We start from the raw sequence: 14440 nt of genomic DNA on the forward strand, positions 1-14440 counted from the left end.
ACATGGGCCCTCTTGTGGCCACGGGTGGAATTACCAGCCACCTTGCCAAACCAAAGTAGTGATGAAAATAAACACCTTAGGCGTGTTACTGCTATATTGTAGCATTGCTGTACAAGTTAAATGCATCACTAAGTGTACCTGAAGTTCTGGGCATTTGTATTTTCCACAAGACAGGATGACCTGTAGAAGCAAACACCAGGAAAAAGTAGCAAGCAAAATGGGAAAAATATTGGGGTGTAATGTGCAAATTAGTGTGTGTAACTCTTTAACTGCTTTTCTTTGCTAATTAGTATATTATGAATGCCTATTTGTCGAAGCTGTTATTGTTTTTTGTACTGAGGCTTGTGCTAAGGTTGTACAAAGAAAATTGATAATTCTCCCTAGCTTGTTGATATTTTGGTTTTCCAAAGACAAATGTTCTAACCTGTGCCCGTCTGCTTTTTTTAACAGGGCACTCTGACTTTTTTGTGTGCATTTGCAAATCTGTGCATAAATACTGTATGCTGTATTTCTAAATTACAAGAAAGTGTCCCATTTTCTTTTAATTTTCAGGACTGGTTTTTTTAGGTGTGTTCTTATACTGTTTGCTGACCTCTTGTGGTGAAGCATAATTATTCCAAGAGCCTTAAGATCCTGACTTCAACAGTGTTTTTCAAAGTCAGTTCTTCAAATCCATACATCAGACATTTTCGTCAAAAATTGTGTGCACTGGCGATTTTCTCATCAGCCATACAAAAACACAAAACTTTCATTAATACAGCAGTGGGACGTATTAACAGTGGTTGTGTCTCATATAGCTTTGCTCTTGTATGGTTTCACCCAATTGTTGGAATTTCAAAACACGTCACACATTGTTTTTGTAAATTACATGGTGATGTACTATTTGTGCTCAAGTGAGTGATTGCACCTTTTGTAGAATATAATCAATTGCATGAGTTATTTATTCACTGCACAATGTCCTAAAACTTCATCCGTTCATCTTCATATGTTTACAGAAAACCTCTTGTTTCTGGTAAGCATCTTGGCAACCCAGACAGGAACAAGGTGGGACTACAGCCTGGATGTGACAGAAAACTTTCCAATCAGTTTATATCTCGAGCTATTTACATTTTATGGATTGGATAATAAAATGACACTATTACTACACAAATATACCTGTGCTTTGTGGATTCCTCTACAGATAATAAAAATGGAACTTATAATTAAAAAGAACAATACAAGAAACAGGGAGGAATACATTAAGAATAGAAAATCAGACTGCAGAAAATAAGTCATGTTTCATGACTTTCATGGTCACGAGCTAATTATTCTTGGCAAAACTTACAATCACCCTTAAAAAGGTTTGAACGGCAAAGAGGATTACTGTGCTGGGTAAAAGCACGTGCAGCCTTTAGGAAAGAGAGGTTTGTTAAAGTTCCTCAGATTCTTAGGGAGAGAAAAAAATGTAACTGAGGTATCTTTCTAAAAAAAAACTTGGAGGCTAACGTTGTATTTGATATAAATTCTGGACGAAAGACGTGAATGACATAAACATGGCTAAATGCTAGATGATGTTTAGAACCATAGTTTTCCATATATAGCAGTCTCTCTTATCCTCTTATCCTTGTATGGCTGTCCGTGACATTTTAGTCCAACTAACATAAATATTACAGGATCAGTACATTAAGTTTATTTAGCCAAACTGTTTATAAAATCCGGAAATGTTCATAGTGTTCTCTTTAACCTCTATTCTTACCTTCTCCTAATGATCATTCTGTTTTTAAGAGCCTGTGTAATTGTGGTGTTGCTACTTGGAACAGCTGTTCTTTATTGTAAATACAGGTGCTAGCAGTTGTCCGGAAGCCCATCAAAGTAATGAAAATGTTACTGTTTTTTGGTGGTGTAATGGCAAAGCTATTTTACTTTCAGTCCAAGGGCATTGCTTTTCCATTCAGACTCTTCCAGCTGAAGGATATTTTAAGCTTGTTGTGCTGTATAGTTTTGACTCTAAAATGCTCCTTTTTGACCTGTTGCTCATAGGCATTGTGGAGTGCTACAATTTCAGCAGCATTCTGGAAATATGAATATGTTCCTAGTGGAGGCAAGTCAGCTCATTCACAAGAGCTGTTTTTTTTTCATTAACTCCTTGGTAAGAAAGATGGATCAAGTTACTGTATCTTTCAGTGTTTGTTCACTGTGGACATTTTTTTTTAAATAGACAAATCAACTTTTTTCCATGTTTTATAAATACAGTTAAAGCAAGTGGCTCTGTTTTGACCTGCAGCTTGAAAGATGTATCCCCAGAGGCCCCGTACACCAGTGCTTAATTGCCCAGTTGAAGAGCTTGGGCTGCTTTACAAGATTAAAACAAGCCAAGATCCTGCATGTGAAAATAATTTATTTCCTCTCCCGATTGGTGCTTTTACTGTACATTTTATTTAAAGACTGTAGTTTTTATTATAAATACTTTCCCTCAATGTGTTTACTTTGGAGGTTTCTTTATTGGTTTAGGTTTTGATTTAAAATGCATCTTTGACGTCTTTGGCGCAGTTTGTTTTCCACATCCATGGCCATGATAACGCAGCGGTTGTTTGTGATGACCCTCCGGATTGAAACTGGAGCACAAAAAAAAAAAGATTCTATTTTAAAATGTTCTAATTGGTAACATGCTTGGTTAACAACCACAGGATCACTGGCTCAAGCTCAGTTTACCCCACTTGAATAATTTCCTAATGATTAAAAGAATGCCTTGCGAGCTCTTGTGTTTAACTCTTTAACCATGAGTAACTTTGTGCAGTCTGAATTGCTGTCTAAGTGTGGTACCTACTGTAGGAATAGGTTACGAGTTCAAGTTCGGAAAAGGCATAGAAGTTTAATCTCATAAAACACTTGTGTGACCACATCATTTTGGATTTAACAGTATTTGTGCAATAATGGAGATAATTGAGACGTCTTGAGCAGTGTTACTCAAAATCTTGGCCTTTTTTTAGTAACTGATTTATAGTGTTGCTGCTTGTGTTTTCCCCTGGTTTCATCTCTGGACTTGTACTGACACACCCACAGCTGTGGCCTCAGTGTGTGGTAGGAGGAGCAGATCAGTGGCAGCCGCAGTGATGCTGTGTAAAAGCAAATGGAGAGCAGATTGATCAGGACTTTTTGGAAAGGGGTCCAAAGGCTGACTCTCAGATTTGCGTGTACCGTGCATGTGTGTGTATGCTGTATGTATTATTTCAGTATGACAAGGGAACGGAGCATAATAAATGAGATTATGACTTCCACTGATAATGCGAGTATATGCTGATCACCTGATCAAATCCTGTAATGTGTGGTTGCAGATGTTGTGTGTTTAAGGAGAAATTGTGGTTAAAGTAGATAGTTGAACAGTTGTCATGACAGCGATTAAGCAGCTTATGGAATACAATCCACTTTTCAATTAAATATATTTTATTTTGATTAGTTATTTTTTGGCTCTGTCTTGGCTTTTGCAGTAAGGGCATTTAAAATGGATTAATTTAGATTTAAGTCTTCTTGGTATCTGTCAGCACATCTTTGTTTTTTCCTGAGACTCTTGGCATCCTGAAATGTTATTGCTGAAGGTTTCATTTGTTGACTGATGTTGGTTTAGTGTTTTGCTCTGAATAAATATTGACACTTTTCTTTTTTGTGCTGAGTACATAGACTTTATGCAAATGTTTTCAAAACTATTTTTCCTCAGCTCCGTGAGCCTCAGTATTATAACTTTGTGAACTGACTTCATCCATCTTATTTCTAACCTGTCAGTACTTCATGGATTTAGTTTGATATATTCCTAATACTAGAGTCTTCTTTCGAAGTTGTTGGACTCCAAATTTAGGAAACTGTCCTGCATGCCTGGATTTTCTTGAAAAGGTTGATTGCATAAAAAGCAGAGCAGATTGATCAGGACTTTTGCGAATTGACTCTGAATTCCATCGCTTCATTTTCTAACTGCTTTATCCAAAACAGGGTTGCAGGGGGGGTCGGAGCCTATCCCAGCAAGCAATGGGCATTAAGCAGGATACACTCTGGAGGGGACGCCAGTCCATTGCAGGGCACACACAGACACAAACATGCACATATACACATCAGGGGCAGTTTTCCCAGAAGCCAATTAACCTACCCATGTCTTTGGAGTCTGGGAGGAAACTGGAGCACTCAGAGAATGCCCACACAAACAAGGGAAGAACATACAAACTTCATGCGCATTGCACTCCAGGAATTGAACCCAGGTCCCCAGTGCTGTGAGGCAACAATGCAATTCACTGTGCTACTATGCCACTCACTGACTCTGAATTACGTTTTGTATAACACATTGATTAACTTAAAAACAGTTTATCATAAGCTTGAGTTGCATGTGTTCTAGCTACTGTTGCCTCTGATAGATTATGGTGACAAGTTACGGGAATGCATTTAATCATCTGTCTAACAGGACACCCAGGTTGAGTAGGTTTTACAAGTGACCTCCAATACCTCAAATGAAACAGCTTAGAACAGCGAATGTTAAAGGATTTAGACTTTCATTTTGAAATATGCATCACATTATGAGAAAAGAAAAGAAACATTTTCCTTTTTTCTGTCATGTACATTTAGAATCACAGGCAGGCCAATTGAGCTATCAATAAAAAAGACAATCTAATCACAATCATCAAATTATACTTAAAGGTTGTTTTCTAATTATTTTTCTTTTTGGGTCACTCTGTGTGCCTGGGTAACTAGTGCACATATAAAATACCCTTGACCTCCCCCCCACCTCCCCTCAAAGAAAAGGGATCCGGTAGTTCTTATCCAAAAAGCTGTACTAATCCAATATTAACTGCTTTCTGAGTACAGAAACAGTCAGTACTGACAGTTAAATTTCAGTATTGGCTGTACAAAATGGCAAACATTCACAATTCCACAATTGCGCTTGAATATGCAAAAAGTGTGACAGATATAATTTAAAGTCGTGGTCATAAATTTTCAGTATTTTCTGGTCGAAGTACAAAAGCTATTTTCAGATCTGTCACCATGACAACTTACAGTATGATACCTGTTCATGAAGACACAAATGAAAATTGCAGTTGCTCACTCTAAATATTATTATTTTTTTTATAAGACTCGTGGCAGTCATTATATACTTTAGTGCTCAGGTAGTTAAGCGACTATTTATATTACACTGTCCTTTCTAAACGAGCTGTTATGAGTGCTAGTATCTCTTCTATACTCTTAAACCAATTTCCTGTGGTTTAAAAAGTAATAATTCATGGTAGAAAGAATAAACAGGCACTCATCCTCACTTGTCTGAAAGTGGTCAACTTTTAAGAAGTCAGTAAGAAGAGGCTAGTCAAACCAAGAGCTTACAGTTATTTACAACTTCAAATTACTTTTATGTACTTATCAACAAAGCTCCAGTACTGTATTGGTGCTACTGCTTTAATAGAAAACTTCAGACACAGCAAGCTGGCCTTTAATGTGATTTAGCCTTATTGACTAAGGCTGGAACAGATGTTTTTGTACTGTTAAAGACCATTAATTCAAAGAGATTGCAGTCTTATCCGGCAGTGGTTTCTGAAGAGTATTGATGTGGGGCTCCAGGGAGAGCACAAGGCCCGAGCTGGAACACATTGACCTTGCGCTTGGCTGCGGTATTAATTGTGTTTTTTAAAGTCTCGGTCAGATCCTGAAAAATATAAACAGGATACAGCCTTGTCTGATTGTAAATCCTTCTTGTCTGCTTTAACCCTTGCTTTTTGAAGGAAGCCTCTGAGCTGGTTTTTAAGTGATATTCGCAATATCCTGAAATGAAGAAGCAGGTTGTTTTCCTGGCAGTGTCCTTGAGTTCTTGTACAATTAGGGTACTTAAGGTGACTACGTGTAGCACTGAAGCCTTATTTTTGTGTTTACTGGATAGTGTCCTGTCATGCACTTAGAGATTAGCTCCTTAATGAAGATCTTGTTCGTTTTGTTGATATTTCCTGTGCTGCCTCTATTCCATGTTCTCATTGAATGCATTTCCTTCATACCAAAGAAGAGGGGATTTTTATTTTCATTATTTTTACAGCGTGCACATTCTTCTCCATACATAGCTCGAATGATGTGTCAATGTTTTGGTGCTTATTAACTTTTTAACTGTCACAAATGTTTGAGGTTTTCAACACCTCCTAAAGGCAATTATTTTTCTGTCAGTCCTTGAAAATTAAATTCTAAATCCTGCTCAGAGTGCCTAAGCTTGAGAGGGATGGGAGTAATATCTTGAATGGTCTTAAGGAGAGGATTTTTACAATATGAGTGTTAATGAAGTCATATGTTTCAATGTTATTCTTTAAGTGCTTAAACTGGTTGTATATTCAGAATACTTACTTCTAAATACTTAAAATCCTTAAATAATAAAATACTTAATTCTAAACTGTTGTTCACATTTTATCAATCTGCCTTGTTAGTTAAAATTCCTAATTCCTTTTAAATCCTGTTGATAAAAATCTAGTTTTTAAAAAGACCAGGAGAATGCTTTATTTCACTTCATATTTAATGTGACTTTGCATTATATGGACTATAACTATAATAATTCCATAACTTACGAGAGGCAGAGCTTTGAAAAGCTTTAGATGTTGAGTTGTTAACTTTACCCAGGAACTTGCCTCTTCCCAGTCCAAAGGTTGTCCAGGTCTCTGATGGTTTAGCTATTTCTTCTGTTTTGAGAAACATCACTTTCTTCTCTTTCAGCGCCTTAGTCTTTGCACTGAATAAGGCTTTCAATGCGTCTAAAAAACTGTGACACTTTGAGATTAATTCAAATATCGAGAGAGATTTTGTTATGTTTTATAGTGGTATTCAATAGTAATTGTTTTGAAAGAACCATGTCTTTTTTCTCTGTGACATATAATTGCATGTATTAAAAAGTTTAATCAGTCCTGAATGTAGCACTACATTTGAATACACAAAGTATATTTGCTAGAATTATACACTAAATATATGTAATGTATTTTTAAAATGTTATTGATTGGTTGTACTGTATACAATATATGTGTTTGTTTTAAGACAAAACGTGGTTTTATTACTTAGACACCAGATTTGTGTGTCCCTTACCTTGTTTACGTGTTCTCGGAGCCTGTCAGAATGATTAATTATTTAGCTCAATATTACAGCTATATCAATTGTAAAATTAATAAATGAGAACATAATATAGAGCTTTGCAATGCTGTGTAATGATAGGTGGGTCCAGAAAAAAGCCCTCGTCCTAATTGTACAAGAATAAAGAATCTTATCCTTTTCAGTTGGTTCATTTTATCACAGTTCTTCAGCAGGAGATTCCACACATGCTGAACACCTTTTCTCTTGACAGGGCTACATGCATTGCGTCGGGCATTAAGCAAGGACACGCAGCTTTCAGACGCTGAAGTCATGGGAACAGTAGCAGTCACATTCCTGGACTTCCAGCAAGCCATGAATGATGTCCGACCCAGCGCTATGCGAGAGGTTGCGATTGATGTCCCAAAAGTGCGTAAGCATTTTAAACCTTCTCTTTTTGCATGGGATAGTGGAGCCAACTCAACTACTCCATATGCCAGATAAACAGTGTACTTGCTACCCGTCCCAGGGTGAAAATCTTGTTGAAGAATTTCCATGAGATATAGGATGTTAGGAGGTTGCATGTGCAAGACATAACATACAGGAAGACCATCACATCATCTTTGTGTTAATTTAAAACAGACGATATTGGATTATACTAATAAGGATGAATTTCCTATGCTGTATTAAGATCACCCTAAATTTTTAGTTCTGTGGCTAGATGCCTAAAACAAAGGAGGACTTCAGTTACTGTACACAGCTTGAAGAGCCGGCCGCAAAGGCAGACTTGATTATATCCACATGAGGGGAAACATTTGTTTCTAGTTCATTTACATAAAACCCCTTGGAGTGAAACTGGACAAGATGTAATCCTGAAATTGATTTTGAAGACTGGACGGGTTGCTATAGTGCAGTCAGAAAAGAAAATCCACCATTCATCTGGCAGCTTTTGCCCATTGAAATAAATAACTAAATAAATGTCGCCTGAGTTAACAGCCAAAAAAAGAAAATACAGTCAAGTAATTATTTTGAAAGAGGGGTAAGAAATTAAACAAGCTTTTATAACTTCCAGTTAAAATAGTATTTGTAAATTCATCTTTGATGCATATAGCGAAACATTAAAAGATTTGGGTTGCACATCTGCACACCTGTTTAGGCACTTCTCTTTGGTTTGATCGATTTACAGTGTGCAGGTATTGGCAGAGGCTGCAGAATGCTTTGTATTCTGGAAATGCAGAAACCTCCTGTCTTTCTCTGAAATGTTTAATGTGTGGTATTTACAGTTTGTGGACAGGAGCCAGTTTTCCATTACGTACCTTATTAACTGGAGACAACCCACAGTGGGCTGGGATCATATTATTTGCAAAAACAGATTAAATGAAAGTGTATGGAGCTTTTATTTCTGTTTCCTCAAGGTATATATTGTCTTATCAGTCATATTTTGATGGTTGGTGTACCAGCCTAATGGCTAATATTACAGTCTTAATTCAGAATATACTTGTTCTTTTATAAAACAGAGTCTACACTTTGCAAGTTGGCTGCCTTGAATCACTGTGCACTAAGTGAAAAGCAAATGCATGAGTGTTGTTTTAAGAGTAATTCATGAAGGTGCATGCAAAAAATAAAACATCTGTTTCCTGTAGTTTCTTCACCTTTTAAGGTATCAGAAGCTCAGAAATGCAATCTCTCCTTCTATTACGCAGGCACAGACGTAGTGGTGTGCAGCAAAACCAGTAAGGAATGTGATTTCCAGCCCTTTACTGAAAGGCCTTGTAAGATTTCTCTGTGAGGCACATGTACTGTACGTGTAGTACATTGGCTGACCACAGATTATCATATGTCGAACCCTTAACTAGAAGCTGATGTCATTCGACCAGACTTTAAAGACATTCAAATTAAATGACTCTGGAGTTTGCAAATGTGCCTTTCAGTTATCATTTGATAATGTAATTTTTTTTTTTTACCAACTGCACAGGTACGTTGGGCAGATGTTGGAGGGATGGACCAGGTGAAGTTAAAGCTGAAACAGGCTGTGGAGTGGCCACTGAAGCACCCAGAGTCTTTCTCTCGGATGGGTATTAACCCCCCAAAAGGCATCCTCTTGTATGGTCCTCCTGGCTGCTCCAAGACAATGATAGCAAAGGCCTTAGCAAATGAGAGTGGAATCAACTTCTTGGCCATAAAGGTAGTTAAGCGACTAAATGTGTTGTATATGTGTGGGTTTGGAAAGAGCCTGGTTCTTTAACAGGGGGCTTATCACAGTGTTTTCCCTTGGGCTTTTATAAAAAGGCCAAAGATTATTTATAAAAAGATAGGTAGTACTAAAATTAGCATTTTAAAAAGAAAGTGAAGTCTGTGTTTTTTATAATTTTATAATTCTGTAGAGCCATACAATTGTAAAGTTAGCAGACCTAGGGAGATCGGTGAAACGTGTGAGTTTCAGTGTCAGAAGACTTTCAAGTGGTGTAGTAGAGGAGTTTATTGCCACATGTATGTGAACATTGGAATTCCTATTCGCGCTGATCTCTCGGCTCATACACAGTACAACAGCCCCTACATAGTACAATAGACACCACACAATGTACACAGTACATTACAAACATACTGTAATAAATAATAACAACAGAACAATGAATGTGTTGTGGAGAACAATAAATATGTATTAGTGGGAAAAAAACACAGTAGACCATGCAAAAAGTGCATACTGCAGATGAGCATTGAGTCTGAGGCATTGCAGTTAGCTGTCGAGGAGGCATACTGCAGTGGAGTAAAAAGTAATGAAAGAATGCCTGTGATGTTTTTGTTCCTCTTGGTTAAATGTTAGTTTTGTACAAAGCAGTTGGCTTCTTTCCATTCATGCAAAAGCTTCATTGCTGTGCTTCCTCTCCTTGTGCTGTGAGCTCCCCAGGATACCACCGTAAAGACCTAAAAGGGCTCCTCACTTGACATCTGCTGACCTTTTGTTTGTCTTCTCCATACATCACCCGGAGATATTTTACAGCTGAAATTTCCTCAGCAACTCCCACATGGCAGCAGCAGCATGTTAAAGGAGATTAATTGGCTCTGGAATTGTTGACTGGTTCTGTGTTATTTGAAAACTGCTTTGCAGTTGTGGGGGAGTGTTTGAAGGGTCCATGACAGAATTGCTCAACAAGTCCCTGATTAAATTTAGTCCAGGTTCAACTGCTGTGATCCAAGAGAAATGTCAGCGAAATTCATTTACTGAAGTTCAGCCTGTGTATACATATTCATGTGAGAATATTTTTCTTTTTTGCCTTTTCTTTTTCGGCTGTTTGTGTTCAAGGTTCTTCTAATTTAAGGAGAAACCTATTGCACAGATTTTAAATGATGACCATTTCTACATTTGGAAAGTTTAAGATGCACTTTTCTTGGGGTGTTACTTCTTTAAAGGCCTGTTGTTTTTCGATAAGATTTTACAGATTGCAAGGAGCGTTCAAGAATTTCTGCAGCCTGGATGTACGATAAATACCATGTTTTCCGAAAGATTTAGGATGGCAAAGTCAGAACTTATTTTTGCTTTAGAATTTGCTTGAAATGACAAAGATGTGAGTGATGAGATCAGGGTAAACCTCATTACCAAGTGATAGAAATTTTAAGATGTGGGGAAAGAAAGGACCTGCACATTGTCCCAGGAAACATGCTCTCTGAAGCAGGGAGGAGGTAATGGTGCCTCTGCAACAGTTTTACTTGTCTTTATTGATGATAAAGTCTGCTGTGATCATTTTGCAGACCTTCTTTGTGGGCAGCAATTCTGGGAGCTTCTACTGCATTGATTCAAGCTTGTTCTCAGGAACTAATCTGTGAATCCCTGTTTCATCATCAGTTATCAGATGAGTCGTTCTTTAGGATCACCGCAGAAGAGTTTGAGTAACTCTTTCCTGGTCTTTATTCTTAGGTGGTGATCTTGCAGCTAAGATTTTGTGGCATCCATCTTTAGACATGATAGGACTTTCATGGAAAATGCCCCCAACAAAAATATGGTAATTGTGAGAATCCATGCAATTTTAATCAAGCAACAAGGCATTGTCATATTTTCCGCACCGGAGAATGTTTTAAAGATGGTTACATCTGAGGGTCCAGATCTGGAGCCTTTTGATTATTCCAAAAGTTTAAACTATTTCATTTATTTTGTCCACTGCAGAATAATGACAGCTTATTCTGACACAGCAGCTGTACTTGCAAGACTTTGTGGTGTAGCCTTGGTGACCTGTGTTATTCAAATTCCATCACTCAGTTGCCCTGGGACGAACAGAACATTATTAGCCATTCACAGATGGTAATATGACTTGAGATTAGGAATGAATTGTAAATGAAATAAGGTACAAATAACTTGATATGAACTGCATATATTTGGTATATGACTTCTACAACTTTTTAATTGGTATAATGTATAATGTACTGTACAAGTATGTTGAATACGTTTTGCAACTCATAGGTTTTTAAACTCATTTTCAGGAAGGAATGAATTTAGTTATGGTCTGTGATAATGAGAGGTTATGTTTTTATTGATATGTTTTTAGATCAGGATTGCTCTTGCAATATATTGCCAGACACTTCTACATACTATCATACTGTTACTCATTCGACTCAAATCGTATTGGTACTTTTGTTAACTGCCTTTATTAATTTCTGGTTCTTCATATCATTCTATTAAATCCATAAAATTCAGTTTGTAGTAAATGTGTGACTTCAAGATAGACTTTCCTGAACTGCATCCTAATCAGTCCAAAGGGGTGGAAATATATAGTGCATGGGTTTGTTCAGCTTGCTGTGGAATAATTGTATAAATGCATGTGGGGCTCTTTGAGTCTGTAAGGTCCAGTTGAGTCAAATACAGCTAGAAAGGGTGGATCTACAGCAATCCATGTTTATCCAAGTGCTGATGGAAATTGCTGATGTAAACCAAACAGATGTAGCATTAAACTCCGATAGTTCTGTGCAATTTACAGTTTACTTCAGAAGCTATTCTTTTCTGTTTCAATACAAGACAAAAGCTGCAGGTTAAAAGGTTGGAGACTCATGAAGAGTTTGATAATAAAAGTAAACAAAGTGATGAGAACCAGATCAGGGGCTTTGTGGTTGTTGTGGTTTTATGGAAAGAATTAATCTGGTGAGACAGAGAAAGAGAAAAAGAACCAACATTGTTTTGTTTTTCATGGTTCATATTTGGAGAGAAAAGACAATAACTGGTCTCTTTTAGAAACCAGCCATAAGGGGTTTAGAAGTTCACTCCTCTGAAAATTGTGATTAGTCTGGGTCTTCAGAATTAAGATGGGCTTCAGTTAGAACATCCATGATGTTATCAACATACAGCACTGCTTGTATCAGGTTACAATATCTCGTAAGGTTTAAACCCTCAAGTGATCTTCTAATTATTATGGTTTGGCCAACACTGTTTTTAATGGTGTTGAAATGTGAACAGCTTTGAATAGATTAAATAACAATTCTTACAAAACATTTAAGTATTTTATACTGTATATTTTATGTATGTTTATTGGACACAGCATTATGGGCACATCACAACAGTTCAGAATATAATACATCATCTTATACAGATGTGCACAGTAAAAATAAGACTACATCATTCAATAGCTGTATTCTGTAATGTAGTATGAGGAGCAGAATTTTGTATTCACCACTGCATTCTGAACAGGTGAGCTTTAAAGAGTGGCCAGGTCATAGTAAAAGACCATGGACTTGAAAAACCTTTAGATTTCAGATTTTACAGATCTGACTAAGCAAAAAACAATTTCCTGTTCAGATCATTAAAAAATGTTATTTTTCCAATAGCTGAAATTAAATAATTTGTTATGTTTTTTTTTTTGCTCATGCAAGTGCGTAACAATGAGATTAGAAAATGTTAAACCATAACCTTTCCACTAAATATTCAATATTTGCTTTTTAAATATTTTGTTAAGGAATAGGGTAATCAGAATTAGGAAGTCCATTATATTATACTTCATTTATTCTCTGACCAAGTGGATTCCAGAATATAAAAAAAGTTGTTTCTTTAATGATTATATTACCTCAAAACACAGGATCTTCCCATGAACAGGTAGGGATGATGGAGCATGTTACCTGTAGTGAAAGCTTTAAAAAAGAATTTCATAAAGTTATTATAAGTTTATTATAAGAGACAAAAAGCTGTTGTTGTTCAGTGTTTTCTGCCTTTTAGACAGAAATGAGCAGTTTTGTTTTAAAAGCTTCTTAAAACATGGTTTTAAAGTTGATGTTTACATGCTTTGAAGGGAACAAGGTCCTAGAGAATCCTGGTGCTGTAGATATTTATCTTTTGTTCTGTAGGCTCCTTGACAATTACGGTTTCAAAAATAACTTTTCTTTAATCATTGAAAGATTTCTAAGCTAGATTTCAGCTGTTCTATAGACAGCCCTTTTTTCCTTTCCTTTGGTTTGTTTGGGTTTTTTCCACTATTTTTACCACGGGGTAGGCAACCTTCATTTTAGTATTTAGTATTTACTAACATAGTATTTACTTTTGTGGTGAAAGCTGAACTTTCATCTCATATGAAGATGGAAAAAAAAGCTTGATTGCTGTAGAACAGTGGTTCTCAAACTTTTTGGACCAAGTACCACCCCTAATCCAACCAAAGCATCCAAGTACCACCTACAAGTCATCTTCTCATAGGAACCCCAGAAATTCTCAATGACCAACATGAGCGCACGTGCACACACACTCACACATACATATAATAAATATTATAATAATAAACTTTGTTTGATATATTAAAATGTGGCTTCTCAAAGTGTTTTACAGAAAAAAACAACAACAAATACAACTAAAAAAGCACCATTTCAGTGAGAGGGGTGAGCCTGTTTAGTCGAGCAAAGCAGATGTGAATTAATTTTTCGAGCCTTGATACAATTCACAACAGTCTAACAGATTTTAAATCGTCAGGCATTTTCTTGACGGCAAAGGTCTCGCGGTGGATGTTGCAATGAAACCATTAATTTCTGGAGCAACCTCTCTAATTCGTGCAACTACACAGCTGTGTCGGCTTGTCATTGCTCTAGCACCGTCTGTACAAACTCCGACACATTTTATCCAGTCGATGCCATTCTCTTCGATAAATTCATTCAGAAGCTGTAATACGTGCTCTCCTGTAGTTCCTGTTGGTAGCGGCTTACAGAACAGAAAGTCCTCATGGGACGTACCCTCAAACTCGTATCTAACGTAAACGAGCACATTGGCCAAATCGACTACAGACTCATCTAATTGCAGTGAAAAACATCTGCTCATCTTAACGCGCTCTGTCAGCGTACTTTTGATATAATCCTTAATTTCAGTAATTCTATGAATGACTGTGTCTTTCAGGGGAGGCAGCAGGTCGAGCTGTTCAGCAGCTTTTTCTCCACA

General features: G+C 36.9%; 1 protein-coding gene across 1 annotated transcript in view; it reads left to right on the forward strand.

Annotated features, from left to right (window-relative positions):
- The window catches only part of afg2a (AAA ATPase AFG2A), a 152089-nt gene that overhangs the window by 15510 nt on the left and 122139 nt on the right, over positions 1 to 14440 (forward strand). Inside the window, exons 10-11 of the mRNA XM_088637409.1 lie at positions 7319 to 7473; positions 9020 to 9229. Coding sequence (XP_088493535.1) covers positions 7319 to 7473; positions 9020 to 9229 — 365 coding nt within the window. The remainder of the gene's footprint in view (positions 1 to 7318; positions 7474 to 9019; positions 9230 to 14440) is intronic.

This window comes from Lepisosteus platostomus, chromosome 1, assembly GCF_059453375.1.
Source record: "Lepisosteus platostomus isolate fLepPlt1 chromosome 1, fLepPlt1.hap1, whole genome shotgun sequence".
In the NCBI taxonomy this organism is placed as follows: Eukaryota; Metazoa; Chordata; class Actinopteri; order Semionotiformes; family Lepisosteidae; genus Lepisosteus; species Lepisosteus platostomus.